Source organism: Tupaia chinensis, unplaced genomic scaffold (genome assembly GCF_000334495.1).
Source record: "Tupaia chinensis unplaced genomic scaffold, TupChi_1.0 Scaffold140874_1, whole genome shotgun sequence".
Lineage (NCBI taxonomy): Eukaryota > Metazoa > Chordata > Mammalia > Scandentia > Tupaiidae > Tupaia > Tupaia belangeri.
In genome coordinates this window covers 448,480-462,108 of record NW_006200742.1, presented here as the reverse complement: position 1 = coordinate 462,108, position 13,629 = coordinate 448,480, and the positions used below count along the sequence as shown (strand labels likewise).

Genomic DNA, 13,629 nt, shown 5'->3' with positions numbered 1-13,629 from the left:
CTTTCCCTCTGCCATCTCCCACTCTCCTCCCACACTGTCTCTGGTATCTATGTTTGCTTTTTATACTGTTTTCTCCCCACATTTTATTGAATCATCAAAGACCGTAATCAATCCAAATACCCTCATAGCAAACACAGGTGACACACACATTTCCATGAACACAAGTCTAACTTTACGCATCCTATAAAGTAGCACCTAGCTGGGGCTACATATCCTACTGCAGCCATTGAATAGATATATTTTCTTCCTGAAACTTTTTTTTTGTAACTCAATTTACATTCCTTCCCTAAGCATCATGTACTTTGTCTTCAAATTAGATTGCATTTATACACATTTTAAAATAAAGTAGATTTTTCAGTATCTGGCTTTAGGAAAAGCAATAGATCCACTGTCTAAAAACAGAGCAAAACATATCACCTTTCCTCCAAGGAATAAGAGGAAATCTGAGTTTGAAGAGCCTAGAGAATTTTCACACTACTAAACTATAAGACAGTTTTATAAAAGTGTGATTAAGATAAAGGGTCACTTCATTCTCAAAGGATTTCCTCCCTCTGTGAATAAATATATCTGTTGAGGTGAAAAGCCTTTTTCAGTGAATTTGTTCTGTTTTTTTTTTTTTTTTTTTCTTTCTCATTTTCCCCATTTTAACGTATTTCCTATTATTTTCCACCTGGAGAAATATTTTGTTGTTTTAAGAAAAACTATGAAGAGAGCAGACAACAAACTTTTTCTAGGAGAGTGGGAAGATTCCTTTGCGGAGTGGGAGAGGACCTTATAAAGCAGCTGTGGTTTGAATGCAGCCCCAAAAGCATGTGCTGGAAACTTAATCCCCAGGGGATGGTGTCAGGGTTGGGCCTCATGGGAGGTATTTAAGTTATGAGGGCTCTACCCTCATGAATGCATTGAGACTGTGTAAAGGGGTTTGAGGCCACAACTTCCATCTGCTGCTTCCGAGCCTTCTCTGTGCCCTTCCACCTTTTCTTTTTCCTTCCATCAGGGCATGTTGTAGCAAGAAAGACCCCAGGACATGCTGGCCGCTTGATCTTGGACTTCCTTGTTTCTTGACCCAGGAGTCAATTTGTATCTGTTTATTACAAATAACCCAGTCTGTGGTATTCTTTTATAGCGGCACAAATCCATTAAAATGATGCCTAAAGGCAAATTCTTGCTTTAGTCGTTTATTTCTCATGTTTGCATAAAAAGGACAACTTAATCTATTGAGCTACTGGCTGTACTTTCAGGAAGCAATGAGGTTCTGATAGGAAAATGCCTCATAAAAACAGGACAGCGTAAACCAGGCTCCAGTTAAATCTCCACCGATGGTCACTGTAACAACAGATTTTCCTACTAAGGAGAAATACAGTCCAAATAAAGTATCTCATAGTATCCTCTTCCCGCTATTTATGGTTTACAATGTTTTTAGGTTATCCATTCTACTCATGTCACAAAAATTTAACATTCCTTATGTTGGAGAAATGGGCTATGCATGGAAAACACAAACAGGAAATAAAATGGAAACCATAAGGAGTTCATGAACTTTTGTTACAAAGGTAGATATAAAAATTTAAAAATAGAGTACCTTGTAAAATATACTCAGGTTAGGTAGGTATATAAAATAGGGACATTGCTCCAGTTTGACTATAGGGAAAGCTTTCCTTGAAAGCTGATATTTATCTGAATCGTATAGTCGGGGTAGATGAGCTAGGAGTGTTTCCTAACACTTTGCCTATGCCCATCACATGTTGCACAAGGACTCAAGGATGGGGTAGAGGGCACTCCTGAAGAAAACTGCTAGTAGCTCAGCCAGACAATTAGCTAAGAGTCTGCATTCTTGTTGGTGACAAGGGCGAGATATCATGGTACGTGATTGTGTGATGGCTTAAGAGTTGAGGGGGAAAGAGAAAAATCAGAGAAAAGCAGGGACTTTTAGGGGAGTCCTGACTTTTTTAATATTAGCAAAATAAGCTATGACAAATTTAGTAAGATATTAGATATTTGGGTAAGCATTTTCAAAAGTATTAAATGAACATGTGTTCTCATTTTCCACATTAAAAAATTGAAAAAATTTTCCCAAGCAGTATTAAAGAACACTAACATTGAGAATGTCCAAGAAATAGATTTAAATATATTTAAATCAAGAATTTTCAGAATATTTGCCACTTTTTAAAATTCTGGTTTTTTTTTTTATATGTTCAGTCATAGCCTATCATTAGAGCATGCAAAATGAATTTTCCCAGCATGAATACACTGTCTGGCTAAAGATATTATCATACACATTATCATCAACAGATAATTTTCCATTTTTGTGGTACCTTAAATATTTTGCTTCTGTCCCTTTAATATCCTTCTTGAATGCTAAATCTTTAAGACAGGTGTGTAATCTGAAATGATTCCCAATTTAAATACAGACTCTGTTTTCTTAATGACCTTAGCAGGCATAATTTTCTACCAAAGAGAAATTTTAAAAGAATTTATTATCTATTTTACTCTTAGAATTTTTTAAACCTATTCGTTTATATAATGTAGAAAAACTTCAAAGGTTTTTGAAAAGAAACACCTCGATTTGACTTAACAGTATACACATATCTACTATGTGCATATATTTATATACATGCAGTATATATGTATAGATATGTTATATATAACTATATGGTATATGTGCTTTTGTGTATGTATGTGTGTGTGTGTGTGTGTGTGTGTGTGTGTGTGCATGTGTAGAATAAGTTAAAGTTTCTTTTTTCTCATCAATTAATAATATCAGTTATTTTAAATTTTTATTGTGATTTTTCCTTTCATGACATGAGCTAGATCATTTTAAATTCTATTTCATTTGTGCATTTCCAGGTCATAATATGTAAATTATTTTTTCAGCTCTCTGTTTTTCAATAAAACAGTACAGAAGCAGCTATAATGATAACTTGAGTATTAAAATTCCACTGCTTACTGAGACAAGCTGCACAACCTTCTAGTGCCTCAAGAAAACATACATTCATTCTCAAGTATTACAAATGCATGACAGAAGGTACATGTACTACAAATTACAACTTAATTTTCTACTTGTTCAATAACCATTAGAATGTTGTTTCTCAGTATCACTGCCACTCACAACATTTTGATCAATATTCTATTAGGAAGTTTTATTATCATTCACTTGGAAGATTCACTCACAGAATAAAGTGGTAATACTTTAGAAAAAATTTCTAGTCATCGCTACTTCCGCCACGAAATGTTATAACAAAATTGTTGGTCTACTTTTCTGTTCCCTCTGATGTGGGAACACTAGGGATAAGATAAATGGTAATTTCTAAAAATTATGTACAATGCTAACTTAAAACTATATGTTCTAGATTGACTAAAGGCAAACAGATTGCAAGGCAATTCTGCATTCCACCAAACATAAGCCTGTAAATCAGATATTGCAATTATTACAAAGGAATATATTTGCTAATTTCACAAAGGTGGTATTAAAATGACTACTGTATCAGACATTGCCGCTTGCTGACTGAACCTAAAGTCTGGGAGACAGTATTCGCTCTTCACTATACCTCTGTAGGACAGGGGTTTTGTGTTCACTGGGTAACCTCACACATATACAGTGTATAGAAAAGTGACCTCACATATGTACAGTGTATGAAAGAGTGACCTCACATATGTACAGTACTCTGAAGCTCCCAAGTACTTCCTTGTGAATTAATTCTCAGTTTAATCACATTATGACCTCTCAAACTGCTCCTAAATCTTTACTGTATGGTTAATCTATCTTATTTTTTTTTTAAATGCAGTTGTGATGTGTTTATGTTCCCTTTTTTGACAATAGTTCTTACAGGAAATTCCTTTTGCATACTAATTACACGAGTTTGCACCAAGGAATAGATAATATAAATAAGTATAAATTTCAACAGAACAACTATGTACCATATTTTTTAAATGTAGTTAATTAATATTTTATAGACTTTTGTATGTTTGTCACACATACAAAAGTATTGAGTATTGATCATTACAAAACTCTAATAAAGCAAAATTTAACAATGACCAAAATTAAGTCTACTATTAAGTTATTAACTTTTTATTACTGATAAACTTTCTTTTCATTTACATGACTGAAAAACTCTAAAATTTTATCTTAATCTTACGTTTACTTTGTATTTTATTTAATAATAGACTTAATAGACTTAATTTGTGAACAATGCCATGTTTGAAAACCGTATTCAGTGTTCATAATAGCATCCCGGATTTGTGTTCCCATAAATACAGGCAGAAGGCTTCATACTTAAATATAAATTTTTTAAGTGAACTTTTTGCTCTATGGTGCATGCACTCATCAGAGATGCAAAAAGAGACAGAGAGAAAGTAAGAAATCACCCCCTATGGGGATGGCCTCACCACAAACTCTTCTCCATACTCCTTTCCGGACTTGGAGTACCAGCACCTGAACCTGGCATGAGTTTCAAGCCCCAGGTCTGGGACTCAGTGTAGGAGTCTAGTGTCTTGACCACCACACCATCTGCTGTCCACGTTTTATTATTTTAATTTAGTACTCATTTGAGCATTGAAAATTAGCTATTATATCTACTTTACAAATGATAAAACTGAGACTCAAAGAAGTGAATTTGCCCACATAACATTTTTATTATACCAAACAAGTATTTGAAACCAGGTCTACTGGTTCTAATGCAACTACATTTTGGACTACTTTGTGTTGATACTATGTACCATATTTTTTAAATGTAGTTAATTAATATTTTATAGACTTTTGTATGTTTGTCACACATACAAAAGTATTGAGTATTGATCATTACAAAACTCTAATAAAGCAAAATTTAACAATGACCAAAATTAAGTCTACTATTAAGTTATTAACTTTTTATTACTGATAAACTTTCTTTTCATTTACATGACTGAAAAACTCTAAAATTTTATCTTAATCTTACGTTTACTTTGTATTTTATTTAATAATAGACTTAATAGACTTAATTTGTGAACAATGCCATGTTTGAAAACCGTATTCAGTGTTCATAATAGCATCCCGGATTTGTGTTCCCATAAATACAGGCAGAAGGCTTCATACTTAAATATAAATTTTTTAAGTGAACTTTTTGCTCTATGGTGCATGCACTCATCAGAGATGCAAAAAGAGACAGAGAGAAAGTAAGAAATCACCCCCTATGGGGATGGCCTCACCACAAACTCTTCTCCATACTCCTTTCCGGACTTGGAGTACCAGCACCTGAACCTGGCATGAGTTTCAAGCCCCAGGTCTGGGACTCAGTGTAGGAGTCTAGTGTCTTGACCACCACACCATCTGCTGTCCACGTTTTATTATTTTAATTTAGTACTCATTTGAGCATTGAAAATTAGCTATTATATCTACTTTACAAATGATAAAACTGAGACTCAAAGAAGTGAATTTGCCCACATAACATTTTTATTATACCAAACAAGTATTTGAAACCAGGTCTACTGGTTCTAATGCAACTACATTTTGGACTACTTTGTGTTGATACTAAGGTATGATGTTAAGATATGAAGACTGAAGATAGTTTACAGGTTGTGGAGGATTCAGTAAATATTGTATGCCTGTTTTGGAAGGGAGGGTGGATATAACCACTTATGTGCTTAGGTCAAGGTGGAGGTTTTGACTAAATTAACTAATTTAGTTGCATGCAATTTAAAAAAGTACAAGCATTATTTGCTTGTGTTAAATCAAACCAAATTATAGTCTTAGTAATAAGGTTGTTGACATTACAATGCTTTTTCACATCAATGAAATATATTTTACTCTATTGAAGAAAATAGATTATTATGTAAAACAAATGAAGCCAATTAAGCACACCAGTTTAGCTAAATCTAATATAGGGAACAATGTAACACATTTTATTAAATAGCTTTCAGGTCAAATTTAATGATGCCACATTTGAAAAGAGGAAAACCTGCATATTATTGCTCAATTGGGCTGACCTATGGTTGATTTTTCTACTATATCAAAAACAGCCTTGTGAGCAATGCATAATCATCACAATTCCCCATCATTAATAATTCATGGATATAAAGTCTTCTAATTTTGTTTACAAAGTGACTAAAATATACTAAATTTTCCATCTTATCCATATATACTGTTATTTCAAATAAGAGGATAAAAGATTTTCCCACATTTTTAATGAGATTTTTAAAAAAATGAAAAATTAAAAAGGGAGAGCTCTATTAAAGTAGATCCTAACAATATTAATGAAAAACAAATAGGGAATGACTCAGTATTTTATTATCTTAGGCTCTCAATATCTTAGGCTCATAATAATATAACACAGTGCATTATCAGTAACTTAGGAACATTCCACAGGCCACTTGGAACCATCATTTAAAATTTTTGTTACTTATTACACCTTACCTTTCTTCATCATTTTTACCACTTAATGTCTGAAGTCTAAACATGTCTTTAAATTTGTTTTTACATATTATGAAAATAAAATCATGTAATATATAATCCTCTCCAGTTCAACATTTTATTCAACAGAATGTTTGTGTACATATACAAATGTATATGTATATAGAAGTGTTTGTGTTTATATATATACAAACACATACACACACACATACATATCCATAATATTAGGTTTGGGGGAATTTAATATATCTCAGTGTATTAATATATCTCCAGAATAATAGGAGTATTCTTATACATATCTCCTGGCAAACACATGAAAGACACAATTTAGGATATGTACTTAGAATTACCAGATCATTGGAAAAGTTCATGTTAAATCCAACTAGGTAGCATAAAACAGTTGAATCATTTGACAAATAACAGTTTTGTACAATAGTCCCCATTGTTTTTGTATCTTTGTAACACTTGGCTTGTCAGAATAATTTCTGTCATTTGATGTCCATGAGATGATATGTAATGTGATTTTTTAGCACATATTTCCTTGATTTTTATGAGCAATTTTTCATGCATCATGGGAAATTTGTGTCAAATGCTTTTTGATGCCTTTTGCTGATTTTTTGAGTTGTTTTATTTTTCTTCTTGAGTAGTTATTTCAGAAAATTATTCTCTGCAAATTTCATGTTAGAAAGATTTTTCTCTTAATTTGACATTTCATTTTCAATGTCTTTTCAATATGTTTCAGTAAACATAAAGTTTGAACTGTAATATATATGACACATTGCTATTTTCATTCCAAGTAAAAGATATGAGATCAGAATTTATGACAGGAATTTAAATAAATTTTATCTTTAATAACTTTTTCTAAAATATCTCAAAGTTTTCCTTTCACTATTATGAGTACGATCCAACTGGAATTGAATTTTACAGCTGGAGAGTAGTAAGGTCAATTTCATATTTCCCATATAGAAAAACTCAGCACAATTTATTCTAGAGTGTATTTGAATTCTATTTATGTGCAACGTCCAAAGTTCAATTTGTTACAAATGAAGGTTATATATAAATATATGTATTTTATATATAAATATATATTCTCTTGATATTTTCTTGGCTTTCTCTTTAATAATATCACCTTACAAATTCAATTATGACTTTGTAAATATATTATCTTCATTCCTTATTTTCTACCCATCACATTGATGCATTTAAACATACTTTATTTTTCCATGATTTTTCTATTCCTTTGTAACCCCCTTTCAAAGAGAGTTGATCAGATAGTCTAGTTAGAAATACTGTCAGCTTGGGATGATCAGATGGCATAATAGTTACATTGCTGGACTCTCATATAGCTGACTGTGGTTCAAGCCCCAGATCTGGCAGTTTAAAATTCATGTCGGGCATGTGTGTGTCTATGCCTAAAATCCTAAGGGGAGAATGGATGTGAGAGGATTGTGGCATGGCCATCTCCCCTGGAGGGCTATTTCTCACTTTCTGTCTCTCTGTCTCTCTGGTGAGTGCACACACCCTATAGCAAAAATCTCTCAAGACAAAAAAAATTTAAAAAGAACTCTTGTCAACATAAGGAATAACATGAGTTTTCTATTTTCTGATTGTATTTAAATCTAAAGAACAAATGTACCTCAAGCAGCTTATCCACAAAAAATAATCCAGTTAAAAGACGGGCAAATGAGATGCACTCCGAGCGTTGTCTCTTTAATTATTGTTTCTTTTGCTGTATAGAAGCTTTTAAGTTTAATGTAGTCTCACTTGCCTATTTTTGGGACTATTACCTATTCTTTGGTGGTCTTTTTTTTTTAAGTCTTTGCCTAGTCCAAGGTCTCCAAGAGTTTTTCCTGTGTGTTCACCAGTAGTTTTATAGTTTGAGGCTTTGTATTTAGATCTTTGATCCATTTTGAGTTGATTTTTTTGTTAATAGAGAGAGATAGGGGGTACCTATGTGTTTTCAAGTCACCAGGTCCATGGTTTGAACTGTAATAGGTCACATGGGATCTGGCTTTTAATGTACCACAGTTCAACACTGTGCTACTGATACCATCTTGCTTTGTGTTTTTGAAGCAACAAATAGTTAAAATTCTATGAATGTATACTATGTTCCTTATTCTTATTAAAAGAAAATAATTAAGAATTAGGAATTAAATATTCTTATGTTATATCTTATCTAATTAGTAAATGCAGAGGTTCAAATTAGATGTAAATGAGTAAAAACACAAAGAAAGGCCAAGCCTTGGTGGTGCAGGTAATGCTGGAGTCACATGGTTGACCATGAGTTCAAACCCCAGATCAACCTGAAAGACACTGAGAACATGCAGTCAAGATCCTCACTGACTGAAGGGATGAGGAGAGGGCAACACAGATGATGAGATCCTGTCAGGAGTGCCTGTCAATCTCTCTCTCTCAGTCTCTCTCTTTCTCTTTGTCTCTTCCACTCTATCTTGAATGTGTACATACGTGAACTCTCTCATGTGTTCTCTCTCATGAAAGACATAAAATAACTTAAAAAAAATCAGAATGGGCCAGTCCTATTGCCTTGTGGTTGGGTAAGCCTGATCCCATATGGCCAACCATGTTGGAGTCCTAGACCCAGCAGCTTGGGGAAAATGCCAAGTGCATCTGGTTATGTGTCCAAGATCCTGACAGGATGAAGAGATGGAAGAAGTGGGAAAGCAGAGTGACCATGCCCCAGAGGACTTTCTCCTTTCTCTTCTCTTTCTCTGCCTCTCTTTCTTTCTCTCTCTGGGGAGTGCGCATACCCTCTGTAAATTGAAAAAAGAATAAAAATAAGAAAGATTTTTACTGTACTAACTTGCCCAGGTGTTATAGTACAAAGGTATAATCTAACTCTATGTATATGAGCTGACTTTTCTTTTTTTTTTTAAAAAAAAATATTTGTATTTAAGTTTATTTATTTACTTATTTAAATTTGAACAGAGAGGGACAGAGTGAGAGAGAGAGGGAAAGCGAGAAAACAAGCCACCAGGTCCAGGACTTGAGCTACGGTCAGTCATGTGGGTCCAGTGTGCTCAACCACCATGTCATCTGCTGACTTTTCTATGGGAGTTTCTCGATTCTAGAATTGACTAGACTTCTTTCTACAAGTCTGAGTTATACACTAAAATTATAATTGTTGATTACTACCCATTCTCAAGTGTTCGATATATTTTTAAAATCTCTTATAATGAAGTTTGTTACATTATATTAGCTAGATTTAAAAATTACTAAATATTCAAAATAAAATTTTTTAGAATTTTTTAATAGTACCAATAATGTCAACATTGGCTATTGCACTAAAATACTCAGTTTCACATAATAGCTTAATAGTTTCTAAATTTGACTTTTCTTTTCCTATGCGATTATAAATTTATATGTCTAAGTTTGAGGGAATATTATTAATTCACAAGGCGTGTGTGACATATTTTTTTATTCCTATGTATCATTTGAAAAAGAAAAAACGTCTACTTTCTAGTAAATTGTTTTGATTCATTTACTTTTTAAAAAAATTACAAAACTTCGGGTTTTTTTTTAAATGAATAATTCACATGGCCCACAGTGTGTGACTAAAGAAACAATTGATCTCAAACTCTATAAAGAGAATTACATTCTGAGAGAGTTATCTTATGTTCATTCCAACGTTACATGGTAGGTACCCTGAGAAGTAGAGAAGAGAAGTAATTCACCCAAGGTAATGCAGGTCATAAGTGGTAGAACCGCATTAAAGGCAGGTGCTATGACTTCGTTGTCCTGTTAACCACTACCTTATGGAGCATCCCATCATTTCAAGCTCAGAGGAAAAAAAAAATGATCTCATATTTTCTCAAGTAGAATTTCACCCCATTCTCAAATAAATTTTATATCATTGATCTTCTAAAAGGTCTGAAAGAATACAGTATATACCTAGCCATCTGGAAGTCAGGCTGCAAGCAGAAAGAAGCAACAAATATCAAAAGTCATGCTTGTTACACTTTTGTAATTACTTTTTTAAGAATCATAACCCAGTGGTTGTTGTGGGATGAATTTATTTATACCAAGACCATGTTTTAGAATTGTAGACAATACTAGCAATACTAATAAGAAATAAGGTAAAGCTGCACTTAGTTAATGAAGATTAAGCTGTATTCAGAGAAAATATTTACTATAAAATGTATTTATTCCTGGCAAAGAGAAATGTTTACTTGTTTTGACTTTAGTATGTACTGCTGAGAGATAAATATATATCCATTCACATTCTTTGCATCAATGAGGACATTCAGTTTCACAAATCCTCCTAAAATGACTTGCCTTTCTAGTTTTCTCCTCATTATTTATTGAAGATAACTTTATAGTATTGTTCACAGGACAGGTGAGAAATGTACACATGTCACAATGTCACTTTGCAAGCTAAGTAACATGTGATTGAATGTATAAAAGAAATTGAAATAAAAAATTAAAGGAAAAATCGAAATATTGGAGGGCATAAAAGCAATGAAAATAGTAATGGATGATGAAGACAGTGTGGAATGGGGGGAGAAAGGAAGAGTATAGAGAAGAATAGCAAGAGAATAAATAGAGAGGTATGACATTAGTGGGACACAGAAATGGTTTATTACCTGTTGATGATAACATGTATGGTATTCTCAACTGCACTGGTCTGAGAAGTATTTCAAGCTGGGTAAATTCTTTTTACGAGTCAAATGATATATAGTGAATGAATGTTTACAAAATAATGACAATAAATAATAATAATAATCTGAGAAAAATGATGAAATCTATTTGATGATGATGTGGATAGTAATGTCTTTGTCCTGACTGATATGCGTGGTAATCGTGCTGGAAAACGAAATGTAATGCACTGTAAAGATATATGTGATTGAGGGAACCAGCAGTTAGCGTAATGGCTATGTCACTGGACTCCTACATAGTCGACCGCGGTTCACGTCCCGGACCCGGTGGCTTAAAACTCACGCCGGGCGCGTGTGCGTGCGTGCCCAAGATCCCGGGAGGAGAATGGAGGAGAAGGGATTGCGGCATGACCATCCCCCCTGGGGGGTGATTTCTCGCTTTCTGTCTCTATTTCTCTCTCTGTCTGTTTGGCGAGCGCACGCGCCCTATAGCGAAAATCTCTCTCAAAAAAAAAAAATAAAAAAAGATATATGTGATTGAATGTAATATAAAATAATGATAATAAATAAAATAGGATAAAAAAAATCCTCCTAAAATAAAGCTAGAATACTGTAGTGGCCTCGATTGCTCTGATACTTTGGATAACTATAGAAGGAGTCAAACTAAGAAACATATTTTACATTTTGTTCCTAGATAGATTGAAAAGTGGACAGAAGGAGAGGAACAGAAGATTATGGTAAATGCTCTGGGCGCTGCAAGGAGCGGGTCTACAGCGACTGTTGCTTCATAATAGCACACAGTAAGAACAGGGGAGTAAAGTAAATCCCTTGGGGCTACTGCAGCCAATATGCTGAGCAATACCTTTTCATTTGTATTTACTGTAGTATTTCACTGAAATCTTGTTTCTGAGTCAGGGAAGTCTGACAGTGGGAGGACTCTCACATTGTACACTGATCCCTGAGCTCATTCTATTAATATTGCATTTCGGTTTCTACGGTGCTTGTAGTTAGTATTGGACCTAGACATCTCTTCCCCATGCAGTCTATGTCCAGGGTACCTCTGGGGTCTTTGATAGCTATCTATTACACTTGTACAGAGGGGAGACCTAAGTGCGAGGAAGTAGAAAAATCCATAAGTGGGAGTTGTTTTTCTCAGTTTTATTGTGATAATGAAATGGTTACAATATGTCCTGTTTGGGAATTTTGAAATATTAGATGATGATCCCTTAAGATCTATTTTTCATCATTCTAACATTCTTCCTACAGCTTGTGTGTAACATATACATTTATAAACACGGTGATAATTAGTGGATGTTTCAAATAAAGACTTAAAGATACTTACTCTTTTCCCAGGAGGACCTGGTGGGCCAGCCTCACCAGATGGACCAGGAGGACCCTACAAAATATGAAAAATACCTTTTTAAAAAATAGGTATTATTTTATGACTCACATAAGTTTTTAAAAATTTGTACAGAAATAAACCATCTTTCTGAATTTTTTTTTTTTGAAGAGTTTTTTGCTATAGGGCACGTGTGCTCGCCAGACAGAGAGATAGAAAGTGAGAAATCACCCCTCAAGGGGGATGGCCACGCCACAATCCCTTCTCCTACATTCTCCTCTTGGGATCTTGGGCACGCATGCAGACGTGTTTATGCCACCGGGTCCGGGACTCAAACCGCAGTTGACTACGTGAGAGTCCAGCGACATAGCCATTATGCTAACTGCTGGTCTCATATCTTTCTGAATTTTGACACATGTTTCTTTCCTAGAAAAACCTCAGCTCTATTTCAGATAACCTGAACTTACTCTAGGTATCTATAGATGGAGTTGGAAGTTTCATCTGGAAAACTTCTTCACAGCTAGAAGTAAGTGAATCAAATTCCCTCTACGTAAAACTGCATTCTTTTAAAAAGTGCTCATTTATATTTAGAAATCGTCCCATAGACATATTAATTATTGGAGTCATATAGTTAATAATTCTACTCATATAAATTTGTGAAATCATAATTCTATTACCTCTAAATTCCTTCTTGTATTTATTTCACCAGCATTTTTAAGCCAAGGTGTATACAATATACTGGGAATTGACCCACATATCTTACCCACACAGAATAAGCCTCCATCTCTGACTGCAGCTATCCTTGGGGTACTCTGTCTGGAGACAGAATTGCAGTGAAGTCTTTGGCCCCAACTTAAGTTACTGCCTTCCCTTACTTCCTCCCTAAAGAATCATTTGTGACAAGCACTCTCCCTTTTACTCCCCAGCTAATAAATAAAGGCTTTACTTATGTTCATTTAATTTAGGTTTAAAAAAAATGTCTGCTAATAATAAGCTAATGAATGGCTTTTTCCCTTTTAGTCTTATTGATATTTAATTTTTTTTTATTTAGCACAGATGGATAGATAATTGTTTTTTGATATGGTATGACAAAATCATTAGTATGCTATAACTATAGTTTTTATTATAAGGACTATATTTACATTCTTAATTTACATCAAGTAAGAAATGTATGAATGGCTTTAAACTGGAATTCACATTTTTTGATTTTTTTTATGAAAATGTACACACACAAGAATTGTGCCTTTGAAAGGCTAATCATTTCTGATTCTTTCTTTTATTGAGCGAGATTGTTG

General features: G+C 33.8%; 1 protein-coding gene across 2 annotated transcripts in view; it reads right to left on the bottom strand.

Annotated features, from left to right (window-relative positions):
• COL11A1 (collagen type XI alpha 1 chain) overlaps positions 1–13,629 on the bottom strand; it is a 237,181-nt gene that overhangs the window by 36,938 nt on the left and 186,614 nt on the right. For both annotated transcript variants that reach the window (XM_006162840.3, XM_006162841.3), the window contains exon 54: positions 12,338–12,391. In XM_006162840.3, coding sequence (XP_006162902.1) covers positions 12,338–12,391 — 54 coding nt within the window. The remainder of the gene's footprint in view (positions 1–12,337; positions 12,392–13,629) is intronic.